The 13,069-nt window shown below is 47.5% G+C and overlaps 1 protein-coding gene across 2 annotated transcripts in view; it reads left to right on the top strand.

Annotated features, from left to right (window-relative positions):
• Positions 2,970–13,069, top strand: part of LOC102184151 (solute carrier family 22 member 2) — a 32,639-nt gene continuing 22,539 nt past the window's right edge. The window contains exons 1-3 of one of the 2 annotated variants that reach the window (XM_018053437.1): positions 2,970–3,872; positions 5,911–6,014; positions 11,113–11,267. In XM_018053437.1, the coding sequence (XP_017908926.1) occupies positions 3,477–3,872; positions 5,911–6,014; positions 11,113–11,267 (655 nt within the window). In that variant the 5' untranslated portion in view covers positions 2,970–3,476. The remainder of the gene's footprint in view (positions 3,873–5,910; positions 6,015–11,112; positions 11,268–13,069) is intronic. The other variant, XM_005684952.3, reaches the window with a different exon arrangement.

Below are 13,069 nucleotides of genomic sequence, written 5' to 3'. Positions count from 1 at the left end.
CGAAGCAAGCAACGTTCTTCTGGCCTCTCACCTGGTGCCCTCTGGCTCATGGCATAAAGATCTGGTTTCTTGAAGTGGACTGTGTCAAACAGTCAAATCCAGGGTGCAGGGGTTTGTAACAGGCAGTCAGAACCACCTCTGGGTCTCTGGGGGTGGAGTCGAGTTTTAGGACCTTGCTCACTTTTGAATTCACCCATTCTCATGTCACTGGGCTTCCCTTGTGGCTCAGCTGGTAAAGAATCCGCCTGCAATGTGGGAGACCTGGGTTCGATCCCTGGTTTGGGAAGATCCCCTGGAGAAGGGAAAGGCTACCCACTCGAGTATTCTGGCCTGGAGAATTCCATGGCTGTATAGTCCATGGGATTGCAAAGAGTTGGACATGACTGAGTGACTGACTATCACTTCACTTCACTTTATGTCACTTCCAGCAAATGACAGAAGGCAGGGGAGATTTGGGGACATCCTTGCCTTGGGTCTGATTCATCCTTAATTGACTGGCTGACATTTAAGAAGCCTGTAAACTGCTCTGACCCTCAGTGTCTTCTTCTGTAAATCAGGGACACTCACGTCCACCCTGTGGAAACGATCTCCTTATTACAGGAAAGACTCGGCTCCTCAGAGGCTGCCTGGAGCAGAGCACACGCTCAGCAGACCCGAGTGTCCTTCTCTCCTCCCTTCCTCCCCAACACACTCTCTGCCACCTGACGGTCCTCCCCTGGTTTCCGCCATTGGCACCTGGGGTGAGAGAAGAGGCTGGATGTGGAGTAGCAAGACCAAAGCCCCAGCTGGCCCTGCTGGGCACCTGCTAGGCCTCTCTGGTCTCCCTGAGTCACTCTCAGCAATGCACAAACTTCGACTGTAGGATGGAGAGGTCCCCTCAAGGAAGAGGAGTCTTGTTCTGGTAGTTCTGGAGGCGAGAACCAGGCTAGTAGGTAGAGAACATGTGGACAGGCATGGTGAAGATGGCTCTGCCCTTCAGTAGCGAGTGTCGGGCCGTGAAGGTGGCAGCTTCCAAGGTCCACTGGCTGTGCGTTGAGGATCCTGTTGAGAGATCCACAAGTTTAACAGTGGTGAGAGGAGGCAATCGCTGGTCCCTGCTAATTGTTCTCAGCCGGGGAACCACGTCCAGGGTGCTCAGCATCCTTGTTCAGAGGACAAGATCACACCGCAGAACTACAGACTGCAACTCTTAAAGCGGTGCTTCATCTTACGGAGTTCTGGGATTGCTTAAGAGACAATGTGATCTCCTATATATAGGAGATGTCCACTTCGGTCATGATAAAGCTCCAACTTACTCCCAGGAATCTAGAGAGAGCAGGCCTGTGTTGGGACTTCACATGGTGCTGGGTTGGGACAACTGGTATTTCTGGCTTGTTGCTTCTCCAGCACCCGGTCTGGGGCCATGTCACTTTCTGGGCCCAGAGGTGCCCTCCGGGTCTGCCTCCTCTCCAGGGTACAGCGACTCCTGGTGATTGTTTTGTATACATTGTCCACGGGTTTTTGTTGTGCTCAGTGGGAAGAAAAAGGCCATCTACTGCATTTTCTTGGACATGGAAGTTCAAGCCATGTTTTTCTTGCCCAATATCACCTTATCTTTTTGTTAGTTGACATTATTTTTCTGCTGTTTATGTTATTCATGGTTTTCTCATCTTTATTTGAAAAATCTCTTTGCCTCTAGAGATCTCCTGAGCAAAGAGCTGGAACTCATATCCAAATTCAGGCAACTGGCTGTGGCCTCCTCTCCCTGGAAATCCTTCCTGTCACCTATTATCCAAGACGGATGCAGATCGAGCCTCGGCCTTGAGGGGCTGGCGCTTTTAGGTCATGACAGCTTATTCCCTCAGAAGCCGAGACCCCTGCTCAGCATGGTCCAGTCTTGGCCTTGGCCACTTAGGGTACAGCCAGCAGCTCAATTCAAGTCTCACTGCTTCTGTTCTCTTTTCTCCTTTGAATGGGCTTCCCCGGTGGCTCAGTGATAAAGAATCCACCTGCCAGTGCAGGGACATGGGTTCCATCCCTGGGTCAGGAAAATCCCCTGGAGGAGGAAGTGACAGCCCACTCCAGTACTCTTGCCTGGAAAAGTCCATGGACAGAGGAGGCTAGCAGGCTACAGTCCATGGGGTCGCAAAAGAGTTGGACAAGATTGAGTGACTGAGCACATCAAATAGTCAGTGGGTAGAGCTGCATGGATGAGCTTTGTGCTACAATTTTGTGCCAGAAATACTGCACCAGTTCTTGGTTCTAGAGTCTGAATCCACTCACTCAAACGGGGGTCAGTGATGGCAGGAGCCCCACCCCCAGCCTGTCACCATCAAGCAGAGCCCCTCCAGGAGCCCAGCAGGACCCAGAGGAGGCAGACAGGGACCCCACAGGCACCCGGCTTCTTGCTTTGTTTAAAAAAAAAAAAAAGAAGATGTTTGCAGCTGCTTTGAGGAGAAGGACTTCTATGAGTCACTAACTTTTAGACACATGCTGCTCTAGCCACAGGAAAACAGACCCTAACAGAAAAAGAAGAAAGTAAACAAGATTAGATTTCTGGTGTTCTCACAGGCAGATATATGAAGAAGCCACCTTCCTAAAGTGGCAGCTGCCCACCTCGGTGAGGATCCTTCCACCCTCACCCAAGAAAGATGTCTGCCTGCTTCCCTTGCCCTTGGATGCGGCCAATGCCATCCTAAAGAGTACCCTCCGCACCAATCACAGGCAGAAATAACAAATAAGACAAAAAGGCAGCTGAACAAGACCGCCCCGCCTGCGTCTCCACTTGACCTACATGTGGAGAGGACATATTATTCTTTCCTCACAATTGGGTCAAGCAGTTTCAGGATTCAAAGGCAGGAATGTCAAATTGTCCTTCTTGAAAGAGCAGAGTGGGGAATCAACACAAGGCAGCCCCAGCAGGTGCCAAGTCACGGGCTGTGGTTGGTAGTGGGAGTCCAGCGATCCAGTTCGTGAACCTCCCAAATCCAGACAAGAACTCTGGCCGGAGACTGTGATTCACACGGCACCCGGGGAGCATGGCCAAAATCCAGTTCGTTTCCCTGCAACACCTTAGTGAAAAGGTCGGCTGTGTGGGTGAGATATGAATGTATTAATTTTCTGGACGCTCGGTTTACTAAGAGAAAGATTAACAGGGCTGTGATACGTGAAAGCTCTCGGATTTCTCCCCTTGGGGGACATAGGAAGGATCGTTTGTGGGGCTGGGTGAGGGAGCGACCCACACACACGGGAGGGATGCGATAGTAAACACAGCATCTCACCCTGGGATTCTTCCGGGGAGCAGCAGGGTTCAGGGGCCAGGGAAGCGCCTGGCTGGGAGTTGGTCCCACCAGCAGAGGTCTGGACCAGAGGCTGGTCCCCCTTCTAAAGTACACTCACCCTTTGACTTTTGGTCGGGGCTTTGCTGAGCTGGCTGCAGCCTCGCTCAGCGACAGCGGAGCAGCGCAGGAAAGAACCTCGGATCTCTGCCCGGAATCATGCCGACGGTGGACGACATCCTAGAGCACATCGGGGAATTCAACTTTTTCCAGAAACAAACGTTCTTCCTCCTCTGTCTGCTCTCGGCCGCCTTCACCCCCATCTATGTGGGCATCGTCTTCCTGGGCTTCACCCCGGACCACCGCTGCCGGAGCCCGGGGGTGGCGGAGCTGAGCCGGCGATGCGGCTGGAGCCTGGCGGAGGAGCTCAACTACACGGTGCCGGGCCCGGGGCCCGAGGGCCAGTGCCTCCGCTACAAGGTGGACTGGAACCAGAGCGCCCTTAGCTGCCTGGACCCGCTGGCAGGCCTGGCCGCCAATGGCAGCGCCCTGCCCCTGGGCCCCTGCGTGCAGGGCTGGGTGTACGACACGTCCGGCTCCTCCATCGTGACCGAGGTAGGTGACCATGGGACTTAGAAGAGATAAACAGTGCAGCTTTCCTTAAGGAAGAACCCGGGGAAGCCCAGACGTGGAGTCAGAGGATCTCATAAAATCCTCGTTTCCAACCAAAACATACCGCCTCTTACTTGTCTGGAGTGTGAGTTAGTTGAAACTTCAAATTATTGCCATAATGATTTTAGTGTATGCAAGTCTCAGTATAAGAAATAAACAAAAACATATCAGAATTCCTGGAAATAATGCCAGGAAAGGGGAAATTTCCAAGCCTCAGGCTGAATTTCTGGAAGCTGTATCCTCCACCTGCCGTCATATGAATGGACAGACGGCCAACAGCTCCTAGAACTCACCTGACTGGTGCCTTACTGTGATGCAATGTACTGTTCTCTCAATGGTTAACTTTCTTCTCTTTAGTTTGCTCAAAGTATATATGTCAAACTATTTGGGGTTGGAGCTTTTGCTATGGTACTATTAGTTTATTAATAACCACACTTGACATTCCTACACTTGTCCGTCCCTGGTGGCTCAGAGGGTAAAGAATCTGCCTGAAGTACAGGAAACCTGGGTTCGAGCCCTGGTTTGGGAAGATCCCCTGGAGAAGGAGACAACAACCTACTCCAGTATTCTTGCTTAGAGAATTCCACGGACAGAGGAGACTGGCAGGCTATAGTCCATGGAGTCGCAAAAAGTTGGACACGAATGAGCAACATCAACACACACAGTTGACATACATCCGATTGTGAGGCCTCTTTTCCATAAAAAGGAAAACAATGGAGGCTTGCTGTTTAAAAAATTTTTTATTGGAATAGAGCCAATTTACAATATTGTGTCAGTTTCTAGTGTGCAGCAAAGTAAATCACTCATACATATTTATACACTCACTCTTTAGATTTTTTTCTACATAGACTATTGCATAATAATGAGTAGAGTTCCTGTGCTCTATAGTAGGTCCCTGCTAGTTATCTATTTTATATACAATAGTGAGACACGATTTTATTGGAGGCAAAGCAAAAGAGGGGGACAAGATTATCCTACAAAGAAAGCCAGGTGCTTGGCTTAACTTAAAAGGACCACTTGGACGATGTGAAGATACTCTGTCTGAACAGACATTTAGGTAGAAGAGCCTTTTTTTCTAAGGATCTAAAGTGGTCTGACAGTCACATGAAACGTGAAGGATTGAAGATTTAACACCATACAATTTTTAAGAGGCCTTACAACTTGGCTCATCTCACTCATTCATACAGAGATGAGGAAACTGAGGTCCAGGGCAGAGAAAAATTTTACCCCAGACAGTGAGAAGGCCTTCCCAAGTGGCTCAGTGGTAAAGACTGTGCCTCCCAATGCAGAAGATACAAGGGATATGGGTTCAATCCCTGGGTAAGGAAGATCCCCTAGAGGAGGGAATGGCAACCCACTCCAGTATTCTTGCCTGGGAAATCCCATGGACAGAAGAGCCTGGCAGGCTACAGTCCATAAGGTTGCAAAGAGCTGGACGCGACCAAGCCACTGAGCACACAGTGCACGCACAGAGAGAAACTTAGTTCTACGCCCTAGAAACCGGATCTCCCAAACTCCAGGCCGGCACCGGCGACTCCTACAACACTGCCTCTTGTTCCAAATGAGAGCAAAGGCCACAGCCATGCGCAAGATGCTAATTCCCCTAATTTAAAGAGACGCCAAACTTCCCAGCTTCCTTGAGGCAGCACTTGTAACATGTCCACACACCTATTTGCCTCTGTGCATTGAAATTAGAAAGAGGAATGGTTCGTGCACAAGTAATTACCTAATTTCAGCTGATTTAGCCAAAATAGAGTTTAGCCTGATGACATACCACCAGGTAGAATGCTAAACAGGCTGCGGGTCAAATCTTCAGACTGTGTAAAGAAAATTAACACAAGCAAGGAGAAAGTTGGGTTATTGTCATCCAGCTACTCAGTGCAGTACAAGGAGTGCCTCCCGTGTCCCCTGGGCTGAGTTGTGTCTAACAGGACTTTGTTTTCTTTCTCGCCCAACTCGGGACCCCTGCGGCCCCTCGCAGTTTAACCTAGTGTGTGCTGACTCCTGGATGCTGGACCTGTTTCAGTCGGCGGTGAATGTAGGATTCTTTATCGGTTCTATGAGTATCGGCTACATAGCAGACAGGTAGGTGTGCCGCAGAAGTGGTGGGATTGAAACCGTCCAAGGAGAGCACCAGCCCCTGCCTGAATGCCCTCCTGCCCCACAGCACGCCGGCCGCACTTCCCTGGGTGGCCGCGACAGTCTTGGACTTCTCCCCGCTCTGTCTGTGCTTTCTCATTCTTGGGGCTCATCGAGGGGTGTTTCAGCATCGGGTAGCAGTGTTTCCTTGTGGGTTGTCCAGAAGCTGAGGGTGAGACGGGAGAGATGACAGATGAAAGATGACTGGATCCCTTTCGTAATCCTGATTCTTCATTTGGCTTCCTGCCATCCCCCCCGTCATCCACATTCGGGGCCTCTTCGCTCTTCCCTCTCAAGTCCCAGAGCCGGGTAGAATCTCACTAGTGTTCTTACGTGAGCCTAAGGGTGTGCAGGATTCCTGAATCGGGGCCCCAGAGCCAGATGTAATTGTTGAGTTGGCCAGAAAGTTCCTTTGTGTTTTCCCTTATGATCTTACAGAAAACTTTGAATGAAACTTTTGGTTAACCCAACATATGTGTGGAAGGTACAGTATAACGGGGAAAGGGAAGCAGGGTCTCCACACTGACAGAGGTAAATATTCGATTCCATAATGTCACGTCCCAAGAGATAAATGAAGGGAGATTTCTCCAGGTGGGACGCATGGCCGGTGGTCTTCTCACTTGGGTCTGCATCTTCAGGAGCTTGTTTTCAGTGGCTCGTACCAATCCAGCTCTTCCTGGGTCTCTTATTTATCCATCGTTTTGTAATCCCACATTCACTGTGCTGAAAGTTCCTCATAATGTGCATCTTTACTCATTGATCTGATTGATCAATGATCAATTAGACATTATTAGGAGTCCCCTAAAGAGACAGGGAAAGGAGGGCTTCCCTGGTGGCTCAGGCAGTAGAGAATCTACCTGCAATGTAGGAGACCCAGGTTCGATCCCTGGGTCAGGAAGATCCCCTGGAGAAGGACATGGCAACTCACTCTAGTATTCTTGCCTGGAGAATCCCATGGACACAGGAGCCTGGGGGGCTACAGTCTATGGGGTCACAAAGAGTTGAACATTACTGAGTGACTAAAAAAGGGAGAGGAATAGAAAAATCAGCTCTGTACTTGGCAAGCACCTTAGCTAATTTGGCCATCAGAGCTATCATACCAACTGTTTACTGGGTGTGTTTTCTATGCCAGGCAGAGTGAGCAACATTTTGAACAGTATCATCCTCTTAAACTGTTAGTCACCTAGTGAGATGGTGCTGCATGACTGAGCAATGAATATATAGTCTCGTAACTTGTTATAAACTACGCATGTTTAATTCTGAAATAAATGGTAAATATGCCTGCTGCCTTCTCCAACTCTATCTTTGGTACAGATAAACCCACACCTGTGAGCTTAATATGAAACGCAGGTAGAACATTTGGTCTGATGATACTGCGTGGTCTGTCTGGATTAAACCCGGCAAATATGTTAAAGACGAATAAGGCTGGCTGAGTCGGTCACACCTCAGGGGCATCTGAACGTGCACAGCCGGGACTCCCTGCGGCAGCAGGCAGGAGGGGAGTGGCAGAGGGGGCGCTAGGTCTGAGGCAGCCCTGGGCCTCGTGCCTCTTCTGTAACCGCCTGTGCACCTTCTTTCAGAGGCTCCTCTTGGGACTCTGTGTGGCGAAGAGGCTGGTGAGGTGCAAGGGGAGGGCGTTTGCTTCCGCTAGTATTGCTACCGAACTGAGGGCAGTGGTTTGGAGATGATCCTTTAAGAAGGAAGAAGCACCCTAACAAGGGCGGTCCAGAGTCCACCCTGCTCCAGCATGTGGCTGCTCGGGCCCCTGGCCCCTGGCTCCCTCTCCACTCCCACCCGCGCTGGAAAGAGCAGACTAACACTCAACTCTGCCAGCACGGAAGTGAACAAATAGGTGACCGAGCTTCACAGTTGGTTAAATAAATGAGTTAATTATTCCCATCCCACTCAGAGAGTAGGAAACGGGTTATAATTCTCTCCTGACGGTGCATTCCTGACTTACAATCCCCGGGCGATTATCCACCTTCTGAAATGACCTCATCATTTTGTCCCCTTTGTTGAAATCTCCTGTGTAAAGCTGATGAGTCATCATTCTTTCCCCCCGCAAGCTGTGCACATTCCTCTATTTCTTTTTCTTAAACTGTCTGAAGTCTGGTTGGTTATTACCCCCTTTCTCCTCTGCTGTGTGCAGATAAGGGTATGGAATAAGATGACTAATCTTTTGCACACTCAACAGCTGTTTCTGAACAACTCTCAGGTTGGGACAAGAATGGGACAAGAATCTCATGGGAACCCATTTGATGCTACAGATTAAACAAAATAGATTGCTATAAGGAATTTTCAAAATATGACCTAACAGCTGAAGGGGTGAGGAGTCTTTTAAGAGCTGAAGTGCCTTTTAGAAGAAAGCCAGGAACACCAAGCCAGACTTCTGAGGGTCAGCTTTGCAACCGTCAGGTGGGAGGGAGGGAAGATACATGCTAGAAAATTTGGAAATAAGCCTTTTATAAGATGTCTCATTTGTTTCATCATCCAGACCGCCTAAAGAACGATTGTGAGAATCATCTGACACAAAAAAGTAATCGATCAGCGACTCCAGGCTTTTTACTCCAATGATCAGTAATTCAATGTCAGGCTTGTAAATGTTTTATTTTATTTTATTTTGACCATGGGATCTTAGTCCCCTGACCAGGGGTCAACCCATGCCTCTTGCTTTGGAAGGCAGAGTCTTAACCGTTGGATTATCAGAGAAGTCCCATCAGGCTTATGAATGTTTAACTGACTCTCTAAAGGAGAAAGCCCTGACTTGTAGAGTTTGCTGATCTCCATGCTGTTGATGCTCCCATAGAGGTCCATTTCAAGCTACCAAAGTGAGGTCATGAACACAGAGTTGGAGAAATACGCACCATCCTATGGCATTTCCACCACATAAATGTAACAAAAAGATGTAAAAACCTCATGAGCATAGATAAATACTCAAACACTGCAAAATAATCAGGAAGAGATGTTTTGCATATTTATTACACTAGCTTTTAACGCAATTTACTTTAGAGTAAGCGTATACATTCATTTTTCATAACGGTCCATTTCACACTCAGCTCACAAATTTTCTGAAAGTCTATCAGTCAGTTCTTGAGAGTCACCACCACGCTGTTCAGATGTCATAATGGAACCAGATCCAAACAGAATCAAAGTCCCAGTGGGTTGCAGTCAGGCTTACCCAACTCTGTGGAATCTTCCAAAACAAGCTGTCCCCTACCTACTATGTGCCAGTCATTGTACTGGACATCATGGTGTGTTATATCTCACTAGGATCCTAACAGCCTTGAAGAGGAAAGTTATCATCCACAGTTTGCACAGGGGGAGACTGAGGCTCAGTGAAATGAAAGCAGTGGTTCCCAAATGTTAACATGCATGTCAACCACCTGGGGGGGTTGTTAGAATTACGATTCTGATCCATTGGGTCTGGAGTGGGCCTGAGGATCTGCCTTTCAAACCACCCGCTGGCAATACTCATATCCCCAGGCCACAGTCGGAGTGGCAAGTAGCTAAAGGATTTATGAAGCCAGTGGTGCAGGAGTCCACCCACTCTCTTTGATTTTCTCTCTTTCTTTCATTTAACCACTCAAGTGGTTCTGTTGTAGGAGGGCAGGAAGGTAGGGATGTCTCAAACCAGTCTCCCGAACCTCCAGAATTTCTTCCAGCCCTGCCTTACTGTTTTAATCGCCTTGTGTCCATCTGTGAAATTGTCCCCTAGTGAGCTGCATTCGTAGATTCGAGTTTCTGAAGGTTCCCACGCTCTGAGTTTCAAACGGTGAATGCCCCCTCTCATCAGCCGTGGGATTTTGTCACCTAGGGGAGCACGATTGCGGTGCTTTGCGGTCACCCGAGTCAACTTCGGAAGTTGAAATCTCATTTGAACGCTTGCTTATAAATTCTTTGAGGATAAGTGAAGGGTGTTGGGTAGGAGAACATGGAAAGAAAGGCTAAAACGTTGTGTCGAGTTGTGACTTTGGAAGGCTGTGGATAAAAGGCTAAGGGGGTATACGTTTACAGTGGGGAATAGTTGACTGAGAATTCACAAATGATGTAGTCAACACAGAGTTTTAAGAAGTTTGGCAATTTACATCGATTCCCAATGGGACTGCTTGGTCTTTAAATTTCAGACTTAAAGCATTAATGATATCCTAAAGACAGCTCACAGGATAAGGCTCAGGATATTATCTAAAGCCCTTGAGAAAGAACTAAGGGTCTTGACTGTGCTTGATGACACTGTTATTATTTAGTCTCCTTTGACTGCTGCCCTTTGTTTCCACATTTCTCACTTCTCTGATTAAACTCATTCTTTGACCAAAGTTTTCTGCAGACAGAAGGCAGGCAGAGGGCATGGTGGTGTGGGGTGGGGGCAGGAAGCATACGGTCCTGTTCTGTTTCCGTAAAGACAAGGTTAAGCCCAGGTTCCCACATTTTCCTCTACTCTGCGTACTGAGACACTCCCAGGTCCTTGAACTGATGAAACCCAAGTCCCCATAATAAAATATACAGGAGCTCTCCTGCTAGGGGACTGCACGACAAAGGCCTAAGGAAGGGGAACACACGAGGTGAGGGCACAAACAACCGTTTCCATGGAGACACACAAATACCATGAAGCCCAAAGGCAGTGTTGAAATGGATAGGGAAATTCACCGAACTCTGAGTTTTGTTTTTTCTAAAGCAAAAGCTCCTGGGTGGGCAGTTGAGTCTGTTCGTGGAGAGGCCCAGCTCATGTGATGATGGAAGGCTTAGATAGGCCCTTGGGGCATTCAGGACTGGGGAGCTCGAAGAATCTCCCCTCCCTGAGTACCCTCCACAGTGTGAGGCTGAGAGATTCTGCAGCCCAGAAAGGGTCTCGCTGTTTACACATCGTGCCAACGGAACAGACCCAAAGTCAGGGATTCTCTTGGAGGGAGTCAATCTGTACCTCTTGAATTTCCATCCTTCAGAGTTGACCCCCACTTTAGTTAGAGTTCCATAGCTTGTGTGAATTTTCTACAACTTTCGTGAATCTAATCTGATGCCATTCCCTCTCTTCGTTTTCTCTTCACAGGTTTGGCCGTAAGCTCTGTCTCTTGATTACAATCCTCATAAACGCTTCATCTGGAGTGCTCATGGCCATCTCCCCAAACTACACATGGATGCTAATTTTTCGCTTGATTCAAGGACTGGTCAGCAAAGCAGGCTGGTTAATAGGCTACATCCTGAGTAAGAACACTTGTGATTGTAGCTGTGGGAACAAAGGTTGGCTGGCAAAACACAGTCAGTCTGGTGGGGGAAGCTACACAGAAAACTGGACTCAGCTTCAAGACAACGTTGAAAGATTTTTCTTTCTGTATCAAGAGAATTTCTAAAATCTTTTCACTAGACTCATTCTACATTCCTCCTAGAAAGAAAGCAATGGAACAGGATTGAGGGTAAACAGTGTGCCATCCAAATTCTTATACAACGCTTTAGGAATTTTTGCTTTCTGTACCCTAGTGTGTTCCATAGAGAGAAAGTCTAGCCTACCAGGCTCTTCTGATTGTTGTTCTGCCACTAAGTCATGTCTGACTCTGCGACCCCATGGGCTGCAGCACACCAGGCTTCCCTGTCCTTCACTGTCTCCTAGAGTTTGCTCAAACTCGTGTCCATTGAGTCGGTGATGCCATCCAACCATCTCATCCTCTGTCGTCCCTGTCTCCTCTTGTCCTCAATCTTCCCCAGCATCAGGGTCTTTTCCATCAAGTTGGCTCTTCAAATCAGGTGGCTAAACAATTAGAGCTTTTGCTTCGGTCCTTCCAATGGATATTCAGAGTTGATTTCCTTTAGGACTGACTGGTTTGAACGCAATGAAATTTAGTACCAGGCTATACAGAGAGAACATTCAATGAGAAACATGCTAGATTTATAAGAGACTTCATTAGTTTGAGTACATCCACTCTAGCAAACCACAGTTATCCTCAAATTATATGCAAGGAAACTGAGGATACAAGTACTGTGGTCAATCTCGGGTCCTCAGCAAGCCATTCGTAGGACCAGGAATATCATTTACATCCTACTCATTAGGAGCCAGAGCTATGCTTAAGCTCCATGGATTATAGGCAAATATTTACATTATAACAGCAGAGCATCTTTAAAGTGATATTAAGGAGAATTACCACCACACTTAGATTTGGGGAAATCACTTCATTTTCTTTTGGGTACATTCAAGTAGCATCCACACAAAGGGAAATGGACTCTGAAATTTAAATAATAATAATACATCTCTCATTTCACACGAGAGAACTAGAATATCTGTGCTTGAAAACTGGCCCAGGAGAGGGGCCAGTACATTTGGGGGATTCTATGAGATGAGGAGGAAATGGCGCCTTTAATACTTTTCAGTGCCTGTCACGGTAGTCCCCTGATCTATGTGAGGACAAAAAAGAGATGAATGCCTGTAGTTATTTGATGAGGAACGTGGCCTCTGAAGACATGACATCGAAATACGTAACTTTTGGATGTAGATTTCAGCCTCCTCTCGGTACTGTCTCCTCTAGTGTCCTTACGGTGCCCTTATGGTGCCCTTGCCATGCGCCCTTTTTCTGCTTTTCTACTTGCTACCCCAAGACCTCATCCGTGACCCCAACCACTTTGAAAGACAGATGTTTCCGTTTATTATGCACACAATTTCATCTGTCTTTGTAAGTACTTTTGGATAGTTCACAGTACTTCATAGAAATAATTTCAGAGAACATTTCTGTTTGGTTTACAAATAGCTGAAATCTTTAACATGATAACCAAACATTTCAAGCAAAATTCTGTGGTTCATGGAATATCTGGCACGTCAATTTTAGAATGTCTGTGACATAAAAATGACTATTGCCTAAAGCCATGTACCATGGGCTTCATATAGCTGTCAGGTGTATGGCGTAGGATAAGGCAATAATTATACCACGTGTAGTGTTACGCCTTTAAACCAGTTCTTGGAGAATAAAAAACCTGATTCATAGTGTTTTCCAATTTCTAAGTTGTGAATACTCACATCA

This window comes from Capra hircus, chromosome 9 (genome assembly GCF_001704415.2).
Source record: "Capra hircus breed San Clemente chromosome 9, ASM170441v1, whole genome shotgun sequence".
NCBI classification, from domain to species: domain Eukaryota; kingdom Metazoa; phylum Chordata; class Mammalia; order Artiodactyla; family Bovidae; genus Capra; species Capra hircus.
Note: the sequence above shows the minus strand (reverse complement) of the source record. Positions and strands in the feature narration are given on the sequence as shown.